At 43.0% G+C, this 13,450-nt stretch overlaps 1 protein-coding gene across 1 annotated transcript; it reads right to left on the minus strand.

The window, feature by feature from the left end:
- Nucleotides 1–2,861: 2,861 nt before the first annotated feature.
- Nucleotides 2,862–13,376, minus strand: LOC124261101 (protein FAM151A-like). The gene is made up of 6 exons (XM_046695420.1): nt 12,610–13,376; nt 10,497–10,622; nt 9,452–9,558; nt 7,888–8,018; nt 5,615–6,084; nt 2,862–3,714 (listed from the first exon to the last, which is right to left on the minus strand). Exons 1-6 carry the CDS (start codon nt 12,719–12,721, stop codon nt 3,050–3,052), a joined length of 1,611 nt encoding a protein of 536 aa, XP_046551376.1. The 5' UTR covers nt 12,722–13,376; the 3' UTR covers nt 2,862–3,049.
- Between the last annotated feature and the right edge of the window lie 74 nt (nt 13,377–13,450).

Consider the following 13,450-nt stretch of genomic DNA (forward strand, 5'->3'; position numbering starts at 1 on the left):
AATGCCAAGTGTCGTACTATGGACTGAGTCAACCCGAATGAACTGATTTTGTAGCACCGATTCCCGAGGAATTGGGTGTTAGCTGGAAATCCGAGTTAGTTGGAAGTTGCAGCGTGTGAAAGTGTTCAGTTGGTCACAACTTGTAGCATTGATTTTGGTCACGCACATACACAATGTCGCCGTGAAATATAATCACTAAGGATGCAATGTGATTCGGTTTTCGCTTCCATAAATTTAAAACTGTGAGTAAGTGAGTATAGTTTTACGCCGCACTCAGCAATTTTCCAGCTATATGGCGGCGGTCTGTAAATTATCGAGGCTGGACCAGACAATCCAGTGATCAACAGCATGAGCATAGACCTACACAATTCGGATACGATGACATGTGTCAACCACGTCAGCGAGCCTGACCACCCGATGCCGTTAGTCGCCTCTTACGACAAGCATGGGTTGCTGAAGACCAATTCTAACCCGGATCTTCACGGGTATTATCATAACAGACTGTAGATAAAATCTACAGTCTTGAAAATCGAGAAGAAAAGGAGTGTGCTGGTTAAGTTTTCCTTCCGAATGGGAAATACAACATGGACGGAGATCAAAGAGAATATTTAATTAAAGCAAAAATACAAGAAAGATTCCAGATGATTCAACACATGACTTCAACATTCAACGCAGTTTGTACAATCGTACAATCGTAGAAGCATCTACGCCCACTCCACATCACAAGCAAACAGACAAACTGCTTGAAATACCGCTCAAAACATTGAAAAACATATACCCCTTCCCTTAAGTGTCGTCACGTGACTACGTGGAGAACAGTCCCGTTTTGTTCCACATTTAACAAAAGACGTGCCGCACGTGTTGATCCGCGATTGGTAAATTCTTCGTGTCGAAAGAGACTGAAAGTTTGAGGCTACAAAATGTTGAGCATTCAGCCATTCTTCGTTGTGATTATCAGACAAGATTGTCCGGCATACATTCGTGCATAAAATGTGAGAGAGAAATCATTCTTTTTCTTCATATTAAACAATTAGACAAATGTCTCAGTACAACCAAATACACCCAGATTGCAATAAAACAGTCACCAGTTACAAGTGAAGTTCGAGAGAAACTGCTATTTAAAGTGTTTATGCTGCGGACTTGTTGGAACAGTTCACCATTGCAAGGGGGTGCAAAATCAGGTTCAACTGTTGAAAAACAGGATGATAACATCTAAAATTGTCACTAGAGTCTACCTTATTCTAAAATTAACTAGGTCTCCTGTACAAATTATTGCACATGATATTATGCACTGTTGTGACGATCCGCCCGGAGAGCGGAAGGTCGCGGGTTCGATCCCCGGTCTTGTCATACCAAAGACGTTAAAATATGGTACTTGTTGGTCAATGCCTGGCGCTCGGCATTAATAGGTAAAACAAGGCTGGTTGGCTCGGTGTCAGTATAATGTGTCTGAGTGGGGTATTCATGCATAACTGCGGCATGGTATCTCAGTGGGCTAGCACTTAAGTCTGGGCTAGTACAAGCAGCCACAGAGACACGCGCATGCACGTCGACATATGAGGGATCTTAAGTACGACATAAACCCCAATTTCACCTCACATGTTATGACCAATAGTTTAATATCAAGCATATTTGTCTCAAAATTCCTAACGGGATCGGGTGGTCAGGTTCGCTAACTTGGTTGACAAATGTCAACGTATCCGTATGCTCATACTGCTGATCATTGGATTGTCTGGTCCAGACTCGATTATGTACAGACCGCCGCCATATAGCTGTAATATTGCTCAGTGCTGCGTAAAACTTCTGTTTCGGATCGCTGGAGTTTTCGAGGATTTTGAAGTAACTGAAAACAACTGGACATGTTCAAAACATTGACGGACAACTTACTCTTTTGTACTTTTGTTTTATACTTGAACTGTATTTTGACGTAATAAGTGGAGTGTTTGGCTACAACGAGGTAAAATTATTGGGGCAGTGATTTGAACATGTTCAAAATTATTTTTTGATTGCCGAGGGGCATTTGTGAAACAGTTTAGCCTTATCAATACGGTACCCTACGCTTGTAACGAACTGACGGATGAAACGAATTGTTTGTTTGACCTGCCCACTTGTGTATCATAGTTGAAATATTGATAACGAACTACGGTTAAGACGAACTAAAATGCGTGGTCCTTTTAAGATAGTTTTAACCCTTCTTTACTCGGTTTATATCGTCATAAGTGAATGAGTGAGAATAGGTTTTCGTCGCCTACAGCAATATGTCAGCAATATCATGTCGGTGCACTCCAGAAACCGGTTTGGAACATGGTTGCCATGCAGGGAATCGATCCCGGGTCTTAGATTTGAGGACGCAATACTGACTGACTGAGTTTGGTTTTACGCCGCTTTTAGCAATATTCCAGCAACATCACGGCGGGGGACACCAGAAATGGGCTTCACACATTGTACCCATGTGGGGATTCGAACCGGGTCTTCGGCGTGACGAGCCAACGCTTTAACCACTAGGCTACCCCACCGCCCCTGAGGACGCAATACACCTAGGCCACCCTATCGCCCCATGTTGTAATAGGGGTATAATATGAAACGGAAAAATATATCCCCCGATATTTAAAGTTGGCATGACAGATTAATAATTGAAATACGAAGAGTGAGTGAGTTTAGTTTATGCCGCTTTCAGCAATATTCCAGCAATATCACGGCGGGGGACACCAGAAATGGGCTTCACACATTGTACCCGCCGGGTCGTCGGCGTGACGAGAGACCGGTTTAACCACTAGGAAACCCCACCGCCCCTGAAATATGAAGAATCGTGTGGTCTTTGCCGACTTTTATCCGGCGTTCTCGGTGTCAAGGTAGATAATCTAATCCATGTCCAACATCTCCGAACAACCAAGCAGATTTATCGGCCATCTTGCTACTCACAATATCCCTAGCAAATGTTGGGTAGTATGAATAGTGTTCCGTCACAACACGTCTGCCCTATAGCCTAATACTTTCGAAATCCACATCAATACAAAACGGGAATTGTTAATTCACAGGTGTTGATATACTATGTCGGCATCAAGTCCTTTGGCAAATCAAAATAAACTTTCGTTGCTTCGGAATGATTTCGGACAAAGTGCATATCTTCTAGTTCAACAACATCCTCATTTGGGAAGGGCGTCCAGATTGTCAGGGAATAGCCACGTGACTGGCGTAAGAGCCAAAGAAGGTTCTCCCATGATTTCCGCACAAGTGAGGCTCGAACGGGGAAGGTAACTGGTTGACGTAACATGATGGCGTGTGTATTCATTGTCTGCACCATAGATAATGAATAACCGACGTTATCACCAGTTTTGAGCCATTCTGTCGTCCAACCAAGTGAAAGTGTCACTTCCGGGAAAATGGCGTCTATTTTCGAGAGAAACACGCTCGCGTTCAGTCCTTTCTTGTCTGTATTTGGACCTGTCAAAATGTCAGCGTTTATCCAAAGAGGCGCTGTGATTCCACCGCCATTATTAATCTCAGCAAGAAGTCTCAGTGATGGTTCGACCGATTCTAAGTCTTTAAAATCCAGCTTGATGCCTTTACCGGAAGTCCCAGCCATACGTAAGAAGTCCTTGACATTCAGATCACTATGTACTTCCGGTGGATGCGCCATTATAGGAATGGCGGTGTCATCTTTGGAGTCCTGGCTAACGAGCAGCACGTCACTTTCTATAAACATCGTATCACCTGTAACAACGAAAGTACTAGTGTCATAAACTCACGGGCGAAAGATACGTCACCAAAATGATTTTTATATCTTTTATCGTACACTAAGTGATTATTCATATGAGTAGTTCACACTTTCACCATTCAGAATGTTGTAAATCCGTTAATTTTCCACATATGATTGTTAAATTGTCTTGTGACCTGTTAAAAAAACCATGGGTTGTAAACTACTCAGTCCTCCATAAGGATTATACTACTCAACTCTTCACAAGGATACTCATCTGTGTCGTAAAATGTAAATATACCACTAAAAACATTCAAAAAAATATTCAGTCGGACTGGCAACTTTGCAAAATGTCCATAAAGGGTAAACATCAGTTATGTCATTCTAATGTTATTCTCAGAAAAAATAATAACCTTGAGGACTGTCAGCATTAACCCACTAAAATTGTATTCATCCAAATCCAAGTCCGATGTATCCAAACTATCATAGATTTACGATAGTTTGGTCGCTAAAAATTGAAATTTTAAGCGTCGGGTTTCCAATAAGCGCCGGCCACTATTCAGCGCCGGGTCTGAAAGTTTGCTAAATTGATAAGCGCCTGGGCGCTTGTTATAGGAAATACGGTTTGTTATATCTTGGATTACACTTTCCAAGTAAAATAAAAATTCTAGTACTTTTAGGGGTTAAGATCCGTGAATTGCTCTTCAGTAACCCATGCTTGTTGTAGGAGGCGACCAACTGGATCGGGTGATCAGCCTCGCTGATTTGGTTGACACACGTCATCGTATCCCAACAGCGTAGATCATTGCTCATCATGTTGATCACCGGATTGTCTGGTCAATACTCAATAATTTACAGACTGCCGCCATATAGCTGGAATATTGCTGAGCGCGGTGTTAATCGACAAACAATATTAATGAAATTGAAATGCTTAAATGACTTCACAAAATATGGAAATCAGAAAAAATTGGAGTCGCGGTGGGCGAGCTGGCTAAGGCGCCAGGCTAGTGATCCAGCGAGGTTGAGGTGTCGGGATCGAGTCCACCTGTGACCGGGTGTAAAAACCTTGGAGTCAACTTTGTGTGCAGACTCTTTCAGTGTTGTCACAAACCCTTTTGTGCAGTACACAACCCTGTGCACTTAAAAGAACCCACGAATCCGTTGGTATATGACCAGATGGTGGCCACATGAATACGTGCAAACATCTAGTTGCGGGTACAGCAACGTGCAGTGAACTTGGACAAAGTACTGTGACTATGTGTCCCAGTCCACCCTGCTGTGAGTGGGTACCTCGTTAGGATGAGAAAGCCACAATAACTCGGTGCGCCTAGTGGCAGCAAGAGTTGTATACTCTCCAGGGAGTTGAGAATGATAATACGGTGTGCCGTTGAGATATACATCCAAAAATACCAGCGCCTTGAGCATGCACCAGTTGCCTGGATATGTGCGCTATATAAATATACTATAATAATATAATTAAAAAAATAAGAATCTTGGAAAACAAACAAAGGGTTGAGCCCTGTCGGAGATACGAAGTAACTCTCTCAGAGTCAGACACCTAACAGCCAGCAGTCAGCGATGTCGACGAGTGGACACTCTTGGTAAATAATTGAGTGAAGAGTGCGTGAGTTGTGTGAGCGGGGGACACTAGAAATGGGCTTCACACATTGTATCCATGTGGGGAATAGAACCCGGGCCTTCAGCGTGACGATCGGTCGAATTAACCACTAGGCTACCCCACTGCCCATGATGCTTGAGGAACACTTCTGCATTTCGGTTTACAGCAAGTTCGTTGTTAATCATACAGTAAATGGTGCCAAATTTCAAACTATTTTCGGGCAATATAGATAACAAGTGTTTAAAGTGATGCCCAAATGAGAAATGTTTTTCTTTAGTCAACCTCGCAAATAACATTACCTTTCATAGTCTCCTTCAAATACTTCATATTTGTCACACGATGAGCCCACGTTATTTTCGCAGCATCTTGTAGCCCAAAATAATGCAGAGGACTTCCTGCCGTTACTGCGGCTTTCCGGAAGCGGTCCATATTCGCTTCCGGTATGTCAAAAAACACCCTCTCCTTCGGCCAATCGTTCCGAACGAAGAGAAGGTCAAAGACTGATACCCCGGAACAAAAGTAATTACTAGAGGAATAAGTTATAATTAAAGATATGTCTTGGGACTGATTGAGTAGCCATCTAACCGGAAGCCATGACCTTCTTATGACCGAGGCACAGACTGTGATGAAGATGGGCTGTTTGAAATTGCGAATCTGTTTCCATAACGCCTCCATATACCGCTGGTGTACTGTGTTGGTGACAGAGGAAGGAATATGGCCGACACTGAATGTAACTGCCGGGTACGTCGTTCGTATTTTGTAGAAGAACCTGAGAAAACAAAACCAAAAAACATTAACTGAATTTTTTTGCGGAAATAATACATTTTGAAATGGATTGGGGGAGCCTTAGGATCTTTGCTGGAGACATATTTCTTCTTCTGAGACAAGTTCTGCCACATATCCAAGCAGATTACCGTGAGTGAGTATATAGTATGACCAGAAATTATTGAGAATTTTAGGAATATGTTTAAATGGATTTCTAGTATAAACAACCTTGACCAGCTATCAAGTGCTTGGTTTCATTCAAGAGAGACAACTCCGTTAATCCGTTTTCATTAGTTTGTGAAGAGTTATCGCCCTTTATTTACTCGCTAGCAGACGGCATTTTCAGTGATCCTCAGTATGGATGATTTAGAGAAGAGGAAGTTGATTTTAGAGTATTATAACAAGGACATCAGATCAGCTAAAGTGATTTCACGTAGAACAGGCATCCCTTTGTCCACTGTTTATCGTGTTTTGAAAAATATTGCAAATGGATATGACAATGAGCACCAAGAAGGCGCAGGTAGGGACAGAAAATTGACTGTCGGTGACAGGAGGCGGCTTGGTATTCTTGTTTCTAAAAACAAACGAAGGAGTTTAGAAAACTTAAGGCTGGATATGATTGATAGGGGAACTGTGGCTGTCTGTAAGGAGACAATTAGAACTGAGCTGCATGCAATGGGTTGGCAGAAAAGTCGAGGAATTCCATCACCGATCATGAAACCTGAACAAAAGGAGCGAAGGTTGAACTGGTGCTTACAGCATAGAAATTTTAACTGGGACAATGTGATTTTCTCAGATGAAAGTGTGGCTGTTTCCTAATACACTGAAATTCTCGACCAAACAAACTGAAAAAACCTTTGTATCAGCGCCCAAAGTACAGTCCGACAATTAACGTGTGGGGTGGCATATCTGTGTTAGGGGCAACGCCCCTCTGTGTATTTGAAGGGAATATGAACAGTGAGCGGTACACAGATATTCTCGAGGGACATTTACTTCCATCTGCTCACGTGTTCTATGGAATTTTTTGGATTTTCCAGCAGGACAACGACCCAAAACATCGTTCAAAGCATTCACAGGCCTGGTTTCGGACCCAAATATGACATTATTAGATTGGCCAAGCTATAGCCCTGACCTAAATCCAATAGAAAATGTTTGGGGACTTGGCCTGCATTGCTGCCCATGGTGACTTGACAAAATACTAACTGTTCACCTGTCTTTGAATCTGGAGTTATGTTCTGCTAATAGTCACATTAAATATTTGAGTAATGAGTGAAAATTAAAAAAAAAATTACAATCTTAAATTCTCAATAATTTCTGGTTGTACTATACTTTTACGCCGCTTTCAGCAAATGTTTAGCAATATCGGGGAAAGGGGGGACACAAATGACATCAATGTGAGGAATCGGAAACGGGTCTTTGACATGATGAGCGATCACTTTAACCACTAGGTTACCCCACCTCTTACATTATGCTTGACGTAAGAGGCGACTAACGGTATCGGGTGGTCAGGCTCGCTGACTTGGTTGACACATGTCATCGCATCCCAATTGCGTACATCGATGCTCATGCTGTTTATCGGTGGACTGTCTGGTCCAGAGACTATTTACAGACTGCCGCCATGTAGCTTGAATAGTATGGGGTGCGGCATCAATCTAACCCGGATCATGGACATTCATATGAAATATATCATATTTTTAGCCTGTTTGTATAAGTTCTTATGATAATGCATAACTGAATACAACACAAACACAAACTGATCCGTGCTAACAAAAAAACTCTCCAAAACAATCAGACAAGAGTGCCTCACACATCAGCCAGAAGCGCGCCTTGTTCTTCAGCGTTATCGAGTGCGACATCTCCGTGGACGATGACTGGGTAGTGAATGTTGTAATTGTTGTCGTCGAGATGAAGCAGGCAGGTCTCCAGCACGCTCATGTTCTAAACACAACAACAAATAGTTATAGGGTATATTAATTTCAATGTGTGTTTGCTTTTGTTCCAGAATCACAATCAGCAATTTGATAACCCAAACATGCACCAAAGTGAATATATTTTTAGGCCGCCTTTAGCAATATTGAAGGATTATAACGTGAAATCTGACTGGAAATTGTACAAATTTGCCATATATTCCTTTAATCCAAATATTTATCTTGTTAACATAGACAGATACGCACACACGCACGCACACGCGGGTACGAGCATAATTCTCAATCCAAGTTCCATTCATTGTCATGACAACCATAAAACATATAAAACTCCCCAAAGCGTGTAAAGACACCAGCTCTCCACCAATCTGATCAGTATAGCAAGCGTTTCATCTAGAAATATTCAACGGTTTAGGCGTTCTGACATGCTTATCGCTCTGTCCCGTTTTCCACACCCATGGGATAAAAATTCGATCTGGATGTCAGGAAATGCTGTTTCAGTGTATCACCGCTAGGTTTCCATAATCACATCGGCATCGGGCGAACCAGCACGATGGAAGCATGCGGTGGAAGATAACACCAGCAAGCTGTTGGATTAATTCCGTTACACCGATTCTGTTACACGTACGTACACGTCAGCACAGTACAATGAAGTGATATACGTCCCTAAATGCCTCAGTCATCAATATCAATGTGGTCTCTGTACTCTAAGTTGGACCACATTAACCCAAAACTGATAAACTATTCATGGGTAAGCATTCATCTAAGCAAGGGAGGGATTTGGGGTTATTCCGGAAATATCGCTACAAACATTGTACCCATGTGGAGATTTCAAACGCGGGCCTTCGGTGTGAGTGAGTGAGTTTAGTTTTACGCCGCACGGCAGTAAAACGTCAATCGACATTTGGTTTGTTGTGTAAGGCCGCACTTAGCAATGTTCCAGCAATATGGCGGCGGCCTGGACCAGACAATCCAGTGATCAACAGCATGAGCATCGATCTAAGCAGTTGGGGTACGATGACATGTGTCAACCAAGTCAGCGAGCCTGACCACCCGATCCCGTTAGTCGCCTCTCAGGACAAGCATGTTTTACTGAAGATCTATTCTAACCCAAATCTTCACGGGTTGGGCCTTCGGTGTCAAGTGGAGCGAACGAATTACTTATTAGGCTAGCCGACCTCTCCACATCTGTTGTAACCATCAGATCAGCATTTCAGTGGGCACCAACCGGTTTAAGGGCCTGACCACGATGGGTTTGTGTGTGTGTGTGTGTGTTGGGGGGTTGGGGTGGGGCTTGGCGTGTGCGTGTGTGCATGAGAGCGTTTTGTTTTCGTTGAGTTATATATTCAGTTTAGTTTCGAAGCCTTTGATCCTGCAGTGTCTTAAACATTCAAACAGGTTCTACTAACATCGTTCGCCGTAACAATATCGTCAGGGTCACCTCACCTTGAAGTTCAGCTTCAGTCCGACGTCCTTGACTTTCCTGGCGTGGTCCATCCACAGGTTGAGAGTCGTCTTGCTGTCAATGTCCACGCTCATCATTCTGTTGGCCCCTGGAACGTTGCCATTAGTGAGTGAGTTTGGTTTCATTATGCTTTTAGCAATATTCCAGCAACATCACGGCGGGGGACACCAGAAATGGGCTTCACACATTGCACCCATGTGGGGAATCGAACCCGTGACGAGCGAACGCTTTAACCAATAGGCTACCCCACCGCCCTAACGTGGCCATGAAAGTTGTCTAGAACATCGACGTATTGTAACCGGAAATGAGACTCTTTCAAATTAATTACAATATGTGGAAATTCCAGAATACTTAATAAATTCGTGACATTTGTGGAAATGTTTTCATCTTGCTCCTGTTGTCTTCAAGAAATCAAGGAGAGTCGCAGTTTTTAAGATTGAATATGTGCCTATGGCGCGTCTCTGAATTGGGCGCCTTCCCACAGAGCGGAAGCATGGGAAGGTGGGTGGATTCAACTTCCCGACCATGTCGTTCCAAAATAGATTGAAAGACGGAACCTGTTGTTACCGTGCCTGGGGATAAAATAGCAGATTCCTTCAGTCGCCTCTTACAACAAGCATAGGTTGATGAAGACCAATGCTAACTCGAATCTTCACGGGCCTTCTTTTTCACCAAAGTGAGACCCAGATCACCTTGGGCTTTCACCTCGGGCGTTCACCTTGAGCGTTCCTCAAACATTCCAGTGACAAACCGATATAACTTGAACAATGTTCAAAGTAGCTTTGAACCCGGCTCAATCACTCACTCACTCAAATCTAATCCAATTGTAACATCTAAATTCAAATAATCATAGCACACTATCTGAACCAAACCCGAGGAAAAAATCTTTTGACAAATCAAACCATTTCCCATTTCAACGACTGACGACGAAAATAACGTTCCAGAATTTGTTTGAAATACAACAATCAGCTTCAGAGTTCGATGATTGCACGCATACGCTGGTTGTGATGGCTGCTATTTACGCACCGACTATGCCGAGATCAGATGATGATGCATGCTGCCATTTCATGTCAATAGGATCGTGAAGTTGGAAGAACTTGAGAAGGGGCGACTGGAAGCCTGGTTCGTCTTGTATCTTGACTTGCAGTAACTCTGAAACGGAAGGGAAATACTTTCATGAAGTTCAAGGTAAAACGACATCATTAACTGCTGCCTCCACCCCCATCTCCTACAGTTTCTATCTTTGGGACATGTTAGACATGATCTTCGGTAACCCATGCTTGTCGTAAGAGGTGACTAACGGGATCGGGTGGTCAGGCTCGCTGACTTGGTTGACACATGTCATCGTATCCCAATTGCGCAGATCGATGCTCATGCTGTTGATCACTGGACTGTCTGGTCCAGAGTCGATTATTTACAGACCGCCGCCACATGCTAGCTGGAATATTACTGAGTGCGACGTAAATCTAAACTCACTCTATCTTTGAATACACCACGGACTAACGCTTTGTCTCTGAATGTATATAATTCTGATATTAACATATAATCCCAGTTAAACTGAAAAGTAGCCCCAGTGAGATGGGAGATTCCTGAACCTGATGAAATCTTGACTTGCTTCATTCAGGGCTAGACAGTAGGAAAAATAATGTTTTTCAGCCACTGAGTGACAGACTAGATACGTTACTTTCACGATTCCACATGATATTTGCACATTATCAACATCAGCCAGCTGCTGCCTATTCGTCAACGGAATAGATATGCCACGATGAGTAATGTCGCTTTAGAAATATTAGGGCCGGCGACTTGAACAACACTGTTCTTACAGATGTGACCCGTGAAGATCCGGAGTAGAGTAGGTCTCCAGCAACCCATGCTTGCCACAAAAGGGGACTATGCTTGTCGTAAGACGCGACTGACGGGATCGGGTGGTCAGGCTCGCTGACTTGGTTGACACGTCATCGGTTCCCAATTGCGCAGATCGATGTTCATGATGTTGATCACTGGATTGTCTGGTCCAGACTCGATTATTTACAGACCACCGCCATATAGCTGGAATATTGCCGAGTGCGGCGTAAAACTCAACTCACTTACTCTTACAGATGTAGACGTACGTTCATCAACTCAACTGCCGGTTCTAGTTTCAAGAGTCGTTTGTGTCAAACGGAATACTTCGGGAACTGTCGGCTAATTATCGGAAGTTACGTGTTCGCTAAGATTGTATTATCCGAGTTCGAGTCCCTGATCTACGCTGATTATATTTGTATGTTTGTCAGCCCCATACCATGGCTTGTGGGTTTCACCATTGTAGTAAATATTCAAAACCCACATAATACCGGACTTCGAACCCACAATGAGCAGACAAACCGTGATATCCTGAGTCTGTTTAAAACGGCGTTTGACCCAAATAACACATTTAACGGTAGTTAGGTTGTGTGAACATTTATTTCTCAAGCATGTGTGTGAATGTATCAGTTACTGGTTCGGCTAGAGGGATTAGTGATGTCATTCGATTGTGACGTCATGGTGACGATGACGTCACAATGTATGTACAAGAAAATCGATTCCATTGTAGCTATATATCACAGAAGTATAATCATGGCATATATTTTCTGTTTGTAAAGTGGTCAGGAAATTTATTTTAAAACCCATCACGCCCAAAATTTTGTCTCAAGAGTCCCCCGATCTTGCAAATACGCATAAGAAATATCATAGTTAATATGTAGCTGAATGTCTGGAAAATGTCGATACCACGTTACATTTGAACTCATTCGGTTGATGTTTATTTTCTTAAAAAATATGCAGATAAACAAAATGAAATTTAAATAAAATACAACGCGCTTGGGCTACCAGTCTAGCCCCGAGGGAATCATCCCTTAAAGACTTAGTCTGTGAAAAAATACAATTTTGAACAGGAGCCCCTATGAGTGGGTCTGAACTTGTACAAATTTATACTTGCTTCTTTAAGAGCTATTACATTACTAAGGGATGGGCGAAGTACAAATAATATGATCCAGGGACTATGATTGGGACTGGATTTCCCGACAGTCATATGACTGATGGCAAATTAAAGCTTAGAGATCAAAATTGAACGTACCCAGTGAAAACGTACAAAACGAAAAGTTACAAAGTGAAAGCTTACCCAGGCTCCTTTCTTCGAGACGAGAGGCGCTGATATATCTATGAAGCAAATAGACGGTAAATCCAAACAGGAAGACCACGCCACCTAGCTGGTAGTACAGCTTTACCTTCATCTTGCTCTCAGTATGCTACTGACTCTGGACAGTATCCTGGCGTGATGCTCAGCTGTTTTATCCCATTGATTGATGCGTTCTGGTTCGAGCTTATTTGTCAAGTGACACACGCTCCGACAAAACGAGACGGGCTATGGTGAAAGAACCTGCAGATCAATACTATTAGCGGCTGTTTATTTCATGCTTCACAATCAGGTGCTCAGAGAGACGGGTTTTCGCATTGTACGCGACGAGTTATGACGTTTGTCTATTCCCGGCATTTCACTGAGCAGGTGTTGCGCAAATAAAAATACATTTGATCATGTTGTTGTTTTCATTTACATTATTGTTTGAAACAGAACTGACACTGAACAGAATAAGAGATGGGAGACGAGGTTACAATGAAATGAACGTCGCTATTCTTTGATAACGCAATGCATGTTCGTCGAACATATCATCATATGATATGGTCCGCACAGGCTACCGTAGAAAATTGACAGCGCCAGCTGCTGCTTTCCGTATACGTTGAGTGGGTGTATCTGCTATTCAGCTGTCAGCGTACAACGGAGCACAATACAAGTTGCAGCTCACATTCCCAGTAAGATGTGCCTCGTTGTGTTCATGGCAAAATGCACATCGGCTACATCTGCAACAATGTCAACACAAAGGTTGGATGTCCGTGTGTGGATAGCTGCTTCCGGGGTCTCGGTGCGCTTCCCTATTTATGTCATATAGAGACGGAGCCCGGTC

Source organism: Haliotis rubra, unplaced genomic scaffold, assembly GCF_003918875.1.
Source record: "Haliotis rubra isolate DU_JTF1 unplaced genomic scaffold, ASM391887v1 Scf789, whole genome shotgun sequence".
Taxonomy (NCBI): Eukaryota; Metazoa; Mollusca; class Gastropoda; order Lepetellida; family Haliotidae; genus Haliotis; species Haliotis rubra.

Coding starts and splice junctions, on each gene's coding strand:
- LOC124261101 (XM_046695420.1), bottom strand. CDS start 12,721: ATGAAGGTAAAGCTGTACTACCAGCTAGGTGGCGTGGTCTTCCTGTTT. Junction 10,623..12,609: donor TCTCGAAGAAAGGAGCCTGG/GTAAGCTTTCAC, acceptor CTTCCGTTTCAG/AGTTACTGCAAGTCAAGATA. Junction 3,715..5,614: donor TTTGAAGGAGACTATGAAAG/GTAATGTTATTT, acceptor TCGTTGTTACAG/GTGATACGATGTTTATAGAA.